We start from the raw sequence: 12,855 nt of genomic DNA on the forward strand, positions 1-12,855 counted from the left end.
ACGCGCGCCGCGCGCGCCCCCCCCCCGCCCCCCGCCATAACGCCGCCAGCACCCACCTCCCTCGATTCTCTCCAACTCCTATCTTCCCTACTCTTCCTCGTTCTAGCGTTCTCCATTCCCTTTGCATCTCTTCTCTCGACTTTTTTTTCTCTCTCTCGAACCGTCCTCTCTTTTCGTTCATCCGTGCTTCTTTCATATCGTTTTTTCTTTATTTCTTTTTCTACGGTTATCCCGATGATTAGTAATCGTATCAAATCAATCTTTGTGTATCGTAACGGTGATTTTATAAATAAAATTATCGAGTAAGTTGAAAGACCGTGCGTCTGTGGTAATGGCAAAGATAGGGAAATCTGTAGCGAAGGGTTAATAGCTAACTCATAAAATCTTCCAAACGATCGACGATTCTCCTTTCGTTTTATAGAATATCTACTTCTTCTCTCGTCATCTTGTCTTTGCACAAGCTTCGTCCGTTAATTGTCGTCTTCGAGTTCGATGTTTGTTCTCGGGGATGCTGAATTTTGCGAAAATCTCGTTGGCGCCGTCTTGCTTGTTGTCTCGCGAAAATAGAGTTCTCCTGGTCCTCTGACGTTTCAGCCGATCCGTAAACTCTCTCGGTCAACGATACTTTTTTGCTTCTTTCGTTCTTCTTCTCTGTCACGTGTCAGAACAGTCCCGGTTGCACCTGCTCTACCTCCGGGAGAAAATTTTCCCCTTCCCTTCATCCCTCCACCTTTCGCCTTTCCTCTCGAAGAAGTTAATACTCGCTCGATGCGTTGCACGACGGAGTTATCGATATGATTTCTTTCCGGCCGTTTCTTCCCTTTGTTCTGGCCAAGAATAATTCAGTGCTTCTGTATCTGTTATTCAAATTGTGGCCGCGTTTTTCGCGCGTCTCACGCCGCGCGTCGGCTTTGAATTTCAAATCCGACGAATCACACGATAGATCGATTACTCGAAGTAAGAGCGACAGGATTTAGTTTTAGATATTCATACCTGTGACTTTGCGTTCCACGATGGCATTTTGTCTAAGTTCCTACTTTTCTTTCTGCTTCGTTCAATTATTTCAAACGAAATATTTTAATCGATCGGATACTAAATCGCAACAAAGTACGATTATATAAAGAGATAAAAAGTAATTGGTTTACTTTGATTAGTTTTCAGAAGTGCCTGAGAAAGAAGCTGCAAGAGTTGTAGACACACACGCACGCAGGAGGAACGAAGTATTCCGCGACGTAAGAGAGAAACGATTTTAAACTGTAAGTACCAACGATTCGAGCAGTCAGTTCCGATTTGCAAATCACGTTTGCTCGGTGGCCGGTTCGCTTTCTCGTCGAGATCCTCGTAAAGCTTTACACGCTTCTGCGGCCTCTTCTCCGACTTTCTTCGTCCCTCTCGGTCGACTATGAGTCAGACGAATCGTGAAAGTGTCTACTACCCCCGCGGTATCCCATAAACTCAGCCCTGCGGACCCTGCCCTCGCGTCAAGTCCACGAATTTATCTCTATTCCGCGAGATAGCCGGCCGAACGATCCTTCCTGCGACCAATATGGAATACTTCTGGCCCATAAGCCCGAAAACGCGATACTTAATTGCGACAAATATGGCCCATAAAATTTGAATAGGCATCCGGCATGATGAACGAGGGTTCTTCGGGTCACACGCACCTTTGTCAGCGAATCGGTTGCAGGTTGATTCCGTGGTTTTGCTGTATATACGACACGGATCCGATTAAGTTTATTAAGACCCGCAGAAGACAATGATTTTTTATTCGTAAAAAGATTTCGTATACGTTTCGTAAGCTTGAAACTTTTTTGGAACGGGCAAAAATTCAGCTGGTGGATCGTAGTGGATACGGGGCGTGGAGACGAGGACGAAGTTCAGGTAGAGCATGGATGAGCTTCGCGAAATTAAATTCTTGAGGGAAGGTTGAAATTTTCGGCTCGAAGGGTTAGAAGCGAAAGTTGGCGTCTCTTGTTCTTAGAATTATTTGGAAATTTGTACGAACAACGTCCGTGAAAAGTGAATCCAGTGCTATGACGCAATACGTCGATACTGTCGAATTTCCCATATAGTATCTTTCATAAATCAAATATAGAGTGCTAAACGAACCGTTGCGAACGCCGCCAAAAGTCGAAGATCTCTGCCGACTGATTTCGCTCGTATCTCGTTAAAGTATCTATATTCTCTGTTTCGTAGTGGTTGATCTATCTACGCATCTGTCGTGCTTTGCACGCGAACGGCGTTTAGCGTGCGTTGAATTTGTTTACTATTTCGTATCGCTATTGGAGTCGTTTTAGGACTTTGATCGTAAATTGCATAGTTTATTATCCGAAAGATACATCGGAAAATATATCGTATCGGTATCTTGTCGGGCATGAATTTTTATGACAGCAGTAATCGCGTATCGTTGTTGAATAATTTGTATTATTTGTATCCGATGTTTATGGAGTTTAGAACGATTATCGATACGAGTTGACCGTGACCAGCGACACAGATCGCCTACGAAGTGTTAAGATTCATAATATCGAGCAGATGTCAGACATCCGATTATCGTTTCCAGGTTTTATATTTTTTCATCTGTCCAAGTAAGATATTTAAACGATATTTACTAGAAACAGAATAATCGCATTCGCCAGAAAGCCAGCGTAGCGCAGAAATGAAAAAAATTTGAGCTTTTGAGACTGCTAATTTGGCTGTTAGGAAGGACGCGATTGGACACATTGATTTATCATGATGCACGAGCACACCGTTCAGAATACGCGTATCTCGGTGAGGTTAAACAAGCAGCCAATGGTAATGGTCCAGACATTTTGGCGCCGACGATACGAACTGTTGTACAAAGTCGTCTACTAACAAACAACCAGCGCGCCAAGTCTGATCCATACAGCACTTCCGGTTTTGCTGACGACCGGCTGGAAGTTGGGATGGCGAGTTTACGTAACCTCGAGCTCCTGCGTCCCTCTTCCTTTTTTACTTTCCTTCTCTTCCCTTTTTTTTCTTCTTATCTCCTCGTTAAATTCTCATCGACTTTTGTTAACTGCAGGGAACATTAAATTTTTACATTGTTTCATACTATAGTCGCTTGTATAACTACGGTGGATTATCTTTTAATTTAAAATCTCTTTAAACAATATCGCAAGTTCCATCTTCTACTTATAAGAAAGTGTATAAATCATAGTAGTTCCAAATATATATCGGCCGGTTCGTCGAAAAATAGCGTGAAATGTTTCAGAATATGTGTAAACGTTATATTCCATATATATCGAAGACCAACGATACCGAGCGTGCTTAATGAAAACGTACTTCTAAAAAGGTTGACGCGTGTGCGGCCACCGCGTCACGTTGCCCGATTAACGGTATCTCTAAGCTCGACCATGGTGTATCGACTTGGACGAAGCGGCACTTTCGGGAACAAAATTTTGCATCAGAAGTCGGGGCCATATGGATTTAGGGCGGGCGGTAAGTTGGATCGACAGGCGCATTGTCAGTGCGATTAATCGAACGATAAGTTGGACCGTATACGAAGAGAGTGATTGACGCTACCACGATAAGGCTTGATGGCTCCGAGAGAGGGACAGTCCAATCGAGAAAATAAGAGAGACGCGGAAGGAGTGAACAAAAACCGTGAAAAAGGGATACTCTCAGCGAGGTTCTTAGCTTTGTCCCTGAAGAAAACCACCCCACGTGTTCCCGCTCTACCTTTTTCCTACCTTCCTTCCTCTTATCCCCTCGCTCCTACGTTTAACAGAGTAAATCGTATCCACCCTCGTCGTGTTTCACAATTGTTTCGGACCACCTTGCGGCTCCCTTAAACGTGTTTCGATAGCGAAACCTGGTAGTTTCCCCTCGTTCTCTTTGAATCTCTGACGCTGTCGTTCGAAGGAAATTCAGGTTTCTACTTAATTTTAGGTCCGGTAATAGCCCGGGCTTTTGCTTAGATTTTATAAATATTATTTGGATGGAAGATTTGTAGTTTGTAGTAACTGCGAGATGATTGAATCGTGTATCGCTAGAAAGAAATAAAACAGCCTTTACCGCATTCGCGCGGAATATTATACTGCTTCACGCTTCGATCTTCTCTGCTTCTCTGGAACTAATCCATTTTTGGCCCTAGAAGGGTGAATCATCCCTTGTACTATGACATTTCGTTGAATTTCGCCTCAACCACTTAATGGATGACAGAACATTCGTGGAACAACGGCATTTCGGCAATTTCCTTCTTAAATTATTGAAATAAAGTTACAATCGATTTTGTTGTTATTGTATACTTTTCAGATATAAAACACGAAATATCTCACTGACGGTACGTTGACAAAGAGAAATGATAATTCAGTTTAATAATTTCATTTATCAATCTATTACTTACTTCAGTCGGGCAGTTAAGGAAAGAAAGGAGCAAAATGTCGATTGTTGACGAAAGGAAGATCGTATTCTTGCTTGCGAAGGATGCAAGGTGTTATCATCCCCGTACTGTTTTGCAAGCATTCATGGTCAGCTAGCTGACGTTCGAACGAAAGTGCCGCTGCATAAATTGCCTGTACATCTCAATTCACCCCCCGGGATGGTGACCATTCTCTTACACGTCGTGCTCCCGAGTGACACTCTCCTGCCCCTCGATGGCTGACCTCCCTCCTGCGAACTCGCATTACCATCCCTTTGCACCCCCTCATCTGCTATAGCCCGATCCTCGTTCAACCTTTTGTGCGCTTGCTTGTTTAAATTCGGCCCCAAGAAAATTACCAAAATCGTTATGAAAATTTTCGACTGATCCAGGAATCTCAAAGCTCGTCTTCCTTTGACAAGAGATTAATCGAACGAATTGGCCCTATCCAAAGCGAAAGATTGCACGCTGTTTCTCCCCTTTTCCGGAATATTAGATTCTTTTTGGATTTTACTTACAGGGTTTACATACGGAAACAGTTCACGGAGTTTTCATTAATGAAATAGCTTTGGATTAGTCACATTTATTTTTCATGTCGAAACAATCATCGTAATCAAGCTTATATCGTTCTCCCAAAATTTATACTATTCGTTTTAAAATTCGTTTTTAAAATTTTATTATTCGTTGTATCAAAAGAGAAGGAGCTGCGACTTTCTTTAATTATCAAAGCCCAAGGAAAACTTCCATCGTCCATTAGTCAAGACAAAAAGGCGAAAAAAATGGTACTGCAAGATGATTCTTTGATACATTTTTTAAAAAAATGTTACTTGACAACTTCGTTTAGATCACCAAACATCAAGACAAATTCTCATCCCTCGAAGTTAAAAAGAAAAAAATATGAAGAAGATCGTGGCGAAAGATAGGTAGATATTGTTAACTGAAATTTCAACAGAAGCGTTGTTCTTTCTGGCGCGTATGTATGCGAGCGCGACGATGCCCAAGAGGGGTGGCTGGATCGCTGGATGCGACTCAAACTCAGTGGGGGTAGAAGGAAAACTACCACCATCGGTGTCGACCAATCGCCGTGTTGAGTCAACGTCGTTCTATCGGCGCATGTGCATCCTCTCTGGTGGTGTCTTTGGTTTGGGTACCGCGCGCAAGGCCGCAGACCTATCACTTCTTTGGCGACAGCCGTCGGGGTAACATCCTTGTTCTCGTCCTAGTCCTCGTCCTTGCATTGCCCCTCAACATCACGAGTACCAAAGTTCTCTCTCGGTCTCTTCAGTTTCAATTTAAAATTCGTCCTTCCTATTATCTCCTTGTTTCCTCCATTCGTTTTCCTTTGCTCTTCTATATTTGTTCGTTTCTTATCCTTTCTTTCCTTTTTTCGTTACGGAAATTTGTTTATCCTCGGTTGAAGGTCCCCGTTGACTCCGTTAAAATCATCCGTCGACGCGTCCTTTGATTTGTTTTCGTCGTTAGTTTTCCAATTTTCTTCGGGGACGAATTGATTTTTCATTTTGTTACGATTTAAGATAAGTTCTTTTCCTTTCGAGTATTTTTTAAATTTTCTTTCACCGTTCGCAACTTGGGTGTCGATTCAGTGTCTTTGGTTTGGAAATTTGGAGGTTTCTTTCGAGATTTGCCTCTGTCTGGGTACTTCGCATTTTTCGAGGTAACACATTTTTTATTTCTTGTTCCCGTTTGATAATTCTGTTACATCGTGACTTCGGTTATTTCAACTGCGTATAGTACGTATTATATTTTTATCTCAGAGAAATAGAATTTCTTTCAAATGTTTATCTTCTTATTTTTCCGAATCTTGGAAATCATAAATTTCGAAAGAATCGTTTACTCGTTTTCAAACACAGAGAAATGTAACTTCGTTCGCCCACGTTTACTCAACATTTATTTCGAAAATAATTTACGTCGGTATTGTTTTTAATCGGTAATCGTAGGGCTGTCGCGACAGGAAAACATCTCCCGTGCCTTAAAGTGCCGTCCAAATTCGACCTGGTGACAATAAGCTAACGCTTTCATTTCACCTTGTTCTTTTCTTCTTTCTTTTTGTGGAAAAGGCCGTCCACGCTGCTCTCGTAACTCGTACAGATGACTATCTCGACTGGTCAGAGCCTTACCGAAACTGTGATCTTTTTAACCGATCGAACTCACCGTTCGCAGAGTTTCGATCGAAAAATTTCGTTTCACCTTTCGAGCTTACTTTTACGAATTGGCTTCGTGCCCGTTGTGCGCGAACCAGTTGCCTTAATTCGAGTTTAAGGGTCATTGAAACTTTATCCCTATCCCGACATTCTCCTCCCCTATTCTCCCTCGGATTTTTAACGAAATTTCGACGAAAACCTCGTCCGTCCTCTTCTGTGCCTTTCGAACTTCACAAAACTTCTCTCTCTCTCTCTCTCTCTTTCTCCGTTCTCTTTATTGCGAAATTGAAACTAGTGTCAAACACGCGCTCTTACACATACACACCGATACAATCGTCGCAAAGAAGGAGCAAAACGGTGAGAAAGAAAATTTCTGAAGTTTTTTGAACTGCTTTGTGCCGTTTCGTACGAAAATCCAGCGACAAACAGAAGAAACTCTGTAATCCAAATGGAAATCGAGACAAACGAGTGCAACATGAGTTTCGACCGGTGAGTAAAAATCGCATGCGTGTACACGTGTTGTTGATATTTTGTAATACGTATCTTATGGTAGTATTGGTAATTTTATTTCACTCGATATCTTTTCTGTGCGTTGGTTTGTTCTTGTTAAATCTAGGATAAATATTGGCTCACTGAACTTTCATTCTGTTTCTTGTTAATCGTGTTAATCTTGTTAATCTTGTTTCTGGCTTGTTAATCGAGTAACAAGCTCTATTCGTTAGGAATATCCCGATTGAAAAATTTGAAATCGATTGTTCAAAAGTTTGATAAACATTTCTACGTTGCAGAAATGTCGTGACAAGTATTCGAATGGAAACGTTAGTCAGGAAATTTTTCTGCATCTGTTTGGTGAGAATTAAGAAAGTGCGCCAATTTTAGTTAAAAAGATATTTACGCGTGCAAAGATTGCATTAAAACGAACAAGACAATTTTAGGGGTGTGTTGAAAGTTTTATTATATGTAGAATAGTCGCAGCATCGATCAGAAATTCCGCGAAACTTATCTCTGTCTCGAATAATCTTAGCAAACTTTATTCGTTCGTGATATTATAAAAAAACCGGGAAGAAAAAATGATAAGTTTCCTGGACAAGCGAACAAACGAGACTCTTTCATCCGAACAAAGCAATTGATTGCCGTGAAACAATCAAGATAGGGGACTCAATTATCGGGAGGGATGAATCGCAACAGACGATCTCGAAGGTCTCGAAATCAGATAGTATAATGCGAGGGTCAACTTTCCTCCCTTCGTCGAAGTCGTCGAACAGGGAGGGGGTGGTAATGGTCAGAATAGAGGGGTTTCCAAGAGTATATTTTTTAGGCCACAATTAAATCGTTCTTCCGGATAAATCTAAATAGTGGGTTTCCTGTCAACCGAACCCCATGCTTTTGTGACCAATTAGTGGCTTGGCGAATCGCAATTATGCCACGTATTGTGTTTCACGTGGCACCCTGGGGGGTTGAAAAGTATAAGTCGCTGGAATTTGGGGTTCACGGGGTAGTTATTAACCGTGATAACGCATTAACTCGATGATTACTCTATGATCGATCTCCTCGCGATATAAGGTTTAATATCAACGTTGTAATAGAAGATTTTTCTAATTTAAAGGTACCGAAGTTTCTATCGTTTGATTTACTAAGTTTCTGTATGTTATCTCAAACGCAACTTAGGTAGCAAATTTCATCGCTTGATCGATATTTTTAATAGAGAATAACAAAGATTTCCACAGGAAATTTTACATAGGAATAGGAAAATTTTATAGAAATATCTATCTTTCTGAACAGTACCGTACTAACGTCAAAGAATATTTAAGTATTTCCCAATATATTCGTCGTTTGTTTAAACTTTGTTCGTTTTCCTTGAAACAAGCGTTATCAACGCAGCGAATACCTCGGGTTCGACCAAACCAGCCCAGAATCTAGCGTTCTGAAGATTCTAACTGACCGTTTCCATACCGCAGAAACGGCCACTTCCTGTCTCTGCTTCTCACGAGTGCCCGACGAAAACAGAGAATTTGTTCCAGCTCGCACGTTGTTCGAATTTTCCACGGCTGGTTTACGGGGGTGTGTTACTGGGGCAATAGTGCGCAGAAGCTCCGAGCATCCCCGGTGTGAATTCACTAGCACCCTCCTGTCGTCTCCTTTCCCCCACCCGGGCCTTATTTACTTCCCCTTGTCCCTACCCCCCTCTCCGATGGCTCGAGGGGTGGTTTCCCAACAATCCTCTCGGTCACATTCGAGTCCCAGCCGAGACCGCGACGCATTCAGTTTCCGATCGCCGGTCTAACGGCACAACGTGTTAGCTCTGCTCGTGATTCCATCGAACAATTCGAATCACGCGCGTGTCTTTTAATCGGTTCGTTCGATTTGGCCGGCGGTTCGCGATGACTCGTTCATTCGTCGGTCGATCGTCGATGTTGAAACGTTGTGCCGGGTTTTGTGAACGCTTTTCGCTCCAAATGGATCCTTGACTTTGACGCGACCGAGTGACGAAATACGTAGCGCGTTGTTGTCTCCGTTCGAAAGCGAGTCGGCGACGCAATGCTTCGAGGGTGTTTACAGTCGCGTGTGATGGTGCAGATGGTGCGACTGATGTTCGATCTTGCATACAGGAAGGCTTCTAGCTTCTCTATTGGTCACGTTTATTCAGCTAGCTTTGCATTTATTTCGAGGATGATATTGGAACATCATTTTTGAAATTTAACGTGATATTTTTGTGGGAAAGTTCGTGGCTATATGGACATCAGTTCGAACAACAGTTTCGTGAGTGTTGTATAACAATATACATATAGGTTAGTTGGAATTTTCCCAAGCTTTCGCTTACTTCTATCTACTTGCTTTTCTTTGCATTTATTTTTAAGTTTAATTTAACAAATTTATTCTTGCAGTAAATTAATTTTTACATTTTGATAGTTCTCGTACTTTCTTGTACTTTCATACTTATATTACGCCATGTATTATCATGTATACGAAATAACCCGCGATTAGAGTAAATAGATTCGGACATTAAGAGGTTAAATGAGAATCTCGAGTATACATGAACGCTTTACGAGGTAGCCTAAATATATCGCGTGTAATTTCTATTCATGAAGGGATAAAACACCTTACTTTCTAGTTTAGGAATATTTTAAGCCCGAAATATCATTATATAATAATAAAATAGTTCAATTACGATACAGGAATTTAAGAGGATCTTGCATCATAGATACACTGTTCGAGATTAATGATAATTGTTTTGAGGTACCTCTTTATTATCCTTTGAATGATTTATTAATGGGAATCTCGATCGAACGATAAGCTTTCTATTTGCAATTCGTAACTGGGACAGGCCATATCTCTTTTTCAGTTGAAAATAGGAAAAAGCGACGGCAAAAAAAAGTTGAATGGTTTAACGAGGTCTAACTTTCTATAATCGTACTTTTTTCGTTAGTCCAGCGGTGCAGCTGCAAAGTGCAATTGCATTCGTCACTCTAACAGAGCCATTTCACTTTTTGCATAAATCGATCGCCTTTATCATCCTATGTTTCAAATTTTTCTTCCCAACTTTTCTTTTCTTTGCTTTTTAAAAGAAAGACAGAGATAAAAAGTGGGACATCGATTATCAGATCCATTTACAAATGAAATATTTTATTATTTCTTTTAAAAACACGTTAATCCAATAAAATACACGACACTATTAGAATACGTCGAAGATAGAGGAATTAGAAAGACCGAAGTTGATGGATGGTACGATACCAAATATGTTGAAGTACTGTTCGTTGCATCGTTCATTGTTCGTCATACTTGTATACGAAGACGCATAGTCATAGTTCGTGCGTTATGTGCTGGTATAGCTTGATGCTGGCCACATGGTATGAAACGTATTCAATCTTGTGGAAGAACATTGTCAAAAAGAATAGATAACGAAAGTTCCGTAGTTGCAACTTCTCGTAACGCATCTAGCTTTTTGCACTTTTTCTAGATTACGTAATTACATTTCTTAATTACATCTATACAACATTCAGCTATTTTGAAATATGTATGTATTCCCTTTGTAACGAAAGTTAAGGCGTCGATTATATTTCAGATCTTATTTTACTATTTTACTTCTTTTTTGCTGTATTCAAAGCCTATCCCAGTTACTTACTCTCACTTGAATGCATAGATGAAATTTAAAAGATGAATATGAGGTACTCGATAGAGTCCAAGGTAGTGGATTAAAATTTGGGTACATAATTATATACAAGAGGGTACGCCTCACCGATTTTAGTGATCTTCAGATATGTCGTTAAGGTCAACATTCCTCAAGGTATCGAAGATATTGGTAACAATACCTACTTTTGCTATTTTTTATCTTGGTGTAGATTAGGTTGGATTAGGTTTATCAACGGATGATGTTATAGGTACGTTGATGTCGCGATGGGTTCATACGTCTCATCTTTCGATTTGGAACCACAGGGAGATAAGAAAGGAACTCAGCTTAGCTACGCGAGAGCTACGAATATACATACGTATAATATCATCGTGTCCGTACATAAAGGTAATCCGAACCTAACTCACATTAAGATAAAAAGTAGCAAAAGTATGAATACCTGGGAAACTAAAGCCGAGTCGCGGTTATACGTATAGAAGAAAAGTTGTTTGAAATCACGCTTTCGATAACATATTTGAAAATCATTGGAACGGGCGAGGAGTACCCTCTTCTATGTAATTACCCCAAATGTAAGTTATTACGTATTTTTATCGTCACACGTAATCTATCGTTCGATTAGAATCGACCGAATAGATTCGCTTACTGATTACGCAAACAAATTCTATAAACGTTTCCGACACGATATCGAAACAATCTCGGTGAATGTTTGTTCCGGATTATCGGACTCGTAAATAATCGGTTCTCCATTGGAAAAAACACGCGTCGTAATTTAACACAAAACGAGACAATCTTTCCAATTGCATGCCTTGTAAAGAGTTCCCCGTTTTTGATCGTCCGCTTTATTCAAGTCGATCGTTGATCGAGACTTCGTTAGGACGATGACAGCGATAAATACGCGAGTGACGTACACGAATCGAACGATGATTATATTTAACAGGCGGCTGTCATCGCGGGACGCGTGGAATTGAATCGAATATTACAAAGATCCGCCCGATAGAGGTCGAATTGCTCTTTTACCCCTCCCCTCTCTCTCTCTCTTTCTCTCTTTTCTTCCTTTTCTATCGTTTTAGCGAACGTGCCAGAATTTCCAGGTGGTTTTTCACGATAGTGTGTGAGAGAGAGAAAGGGGGAGATAAAGAGGACACAGCGGAGAATAGACGTGAATCCGTGCTGCAGCTTCGCAGGGATAGTTAATTATCTTTACAGGAGGAGCGGAAACGAAGACAGTCAACGTCCACGTCAGCCGACATTCCACGATCCTGGGTATCAGAGGAGTAGCCCAATTTCCAATTAGATACCTTGGATGCTGTGTAGTTGCTACTGCTGCGCCATTCGCGAAATTCAGTCGCACCGATCGTCGAGGTAGATAATCGGGATTCTTGATCATCCGTGACACATGGATGCCTCGCGGCTGGGAACCTTCACGTGCTTTGGTTGGCAAGGGAAACAGGGTTTGCAAACAGCGTCGATAGACTCGTTATTATCTAAATCTACGTTATACACAAAAATTTATTCGTAATAACTAATAATTATCTACTCTACCTGACTGACTTCTTAATAGCATTTCTAACTGTAACATTGCCAAGCGTTAGCCTTGGAAGGGTTAATGGGTGAAATTGGCTACATATAGAATCGAATTTAAGCGAAAGGGTTGAACTTCCCTTTGAGGGAGCGAAAGGACAATGAAGTTGAATATTCGCTGTTAACGTAACGACGTTAAATTGATACGTAATGCGGCGATTAAAGTATATGCCACGTTGCATTTGTATTGCTGCAAACTGAAAGTAAATTTCGCTTTGATCGCGTTCATTTGCACGAATACGTCTGTAAATAACTAAAAAGTGTTAATCTTGACTAAATACCGGAATGTGCTTTTTTGCCGGAAATAACTGGAATCACTCGTATTCGAAATAATTTAGTTATTTATATTTTCGCCGGTTTATTTTAATTCGTCTTTCTTTCTGTTAGTAATTTTTAACGATGGAAAGTACCTTCCGCTTTGACTAAAATTAGGCTTCCATTCGACGTTAGAAAGAGGAAATGAAAAAAATGAAAGTAAGAGGTCGATGAGAATTTTACCCGACGAAAGAGTTGGGCAGAGAAAGAAGTTAGTCCAATCGTTTCAAAGACGTCTGAAAGTTTCTAAAAAAAAAAAAAAAAAAAAAAAAAAAAAAAAAAAAAAA

General features: G+C 40.7%; 1 protein-coding gene across 9 annotated transcripts in view; it reads left to right on the plus strand.

Moving 5' to 3' along the window:
• The window catches only part of LOC100742957 (talin-1), a 50,496-nt gene that overhangs the window by 11,817 nt on the left and 25,824 nt on the right, over positions 1-12,855 (plus strand). For 2 of the 9 annotated variants that reach the window (XM_024370906.2, XM_024370905.2), the window contains exon 2: positions 1,155-1,256. The exons of 1 other annotated variant lie outside the window; for it this stretch is intronic. Coding sequence is in view for 3 of the 8 variants with exons in the window: in XM_033323491.1 (XP_033179382.1) it covers positions 9,277-9,303 (27 nt within the window). In the remaining 5 variants the exon portion in view is untranslated. Of the gene's footprint in view, positions 1-1,154; positions 1,257-6,210; positions 7,033-8,800; positions 9,333-12,855 lie in introns of those variants that run through there. 6 more of the 9 variants (XM_033323486.1, XM_033323488.1, XM_033323490.1 and 3 more) reach the window with 5 other exon arrangements.

This window comes from Bombus impatiens, unplaced genomic scaffold, assembly GCF_000188095.3.
Source record: "Bombus impatiens unplaced genomic scaffold, BIMP_2.2 scf_1055, whole genome shotgun sequence".
In the NCBI taxonomy this organism is placed as follows: domain Eukaryota; kingdom Metazoa; phylum Arthropoda; class Insecta; order Hymenoptera; family Apidae; genus Bombus; species Bombus impatiens.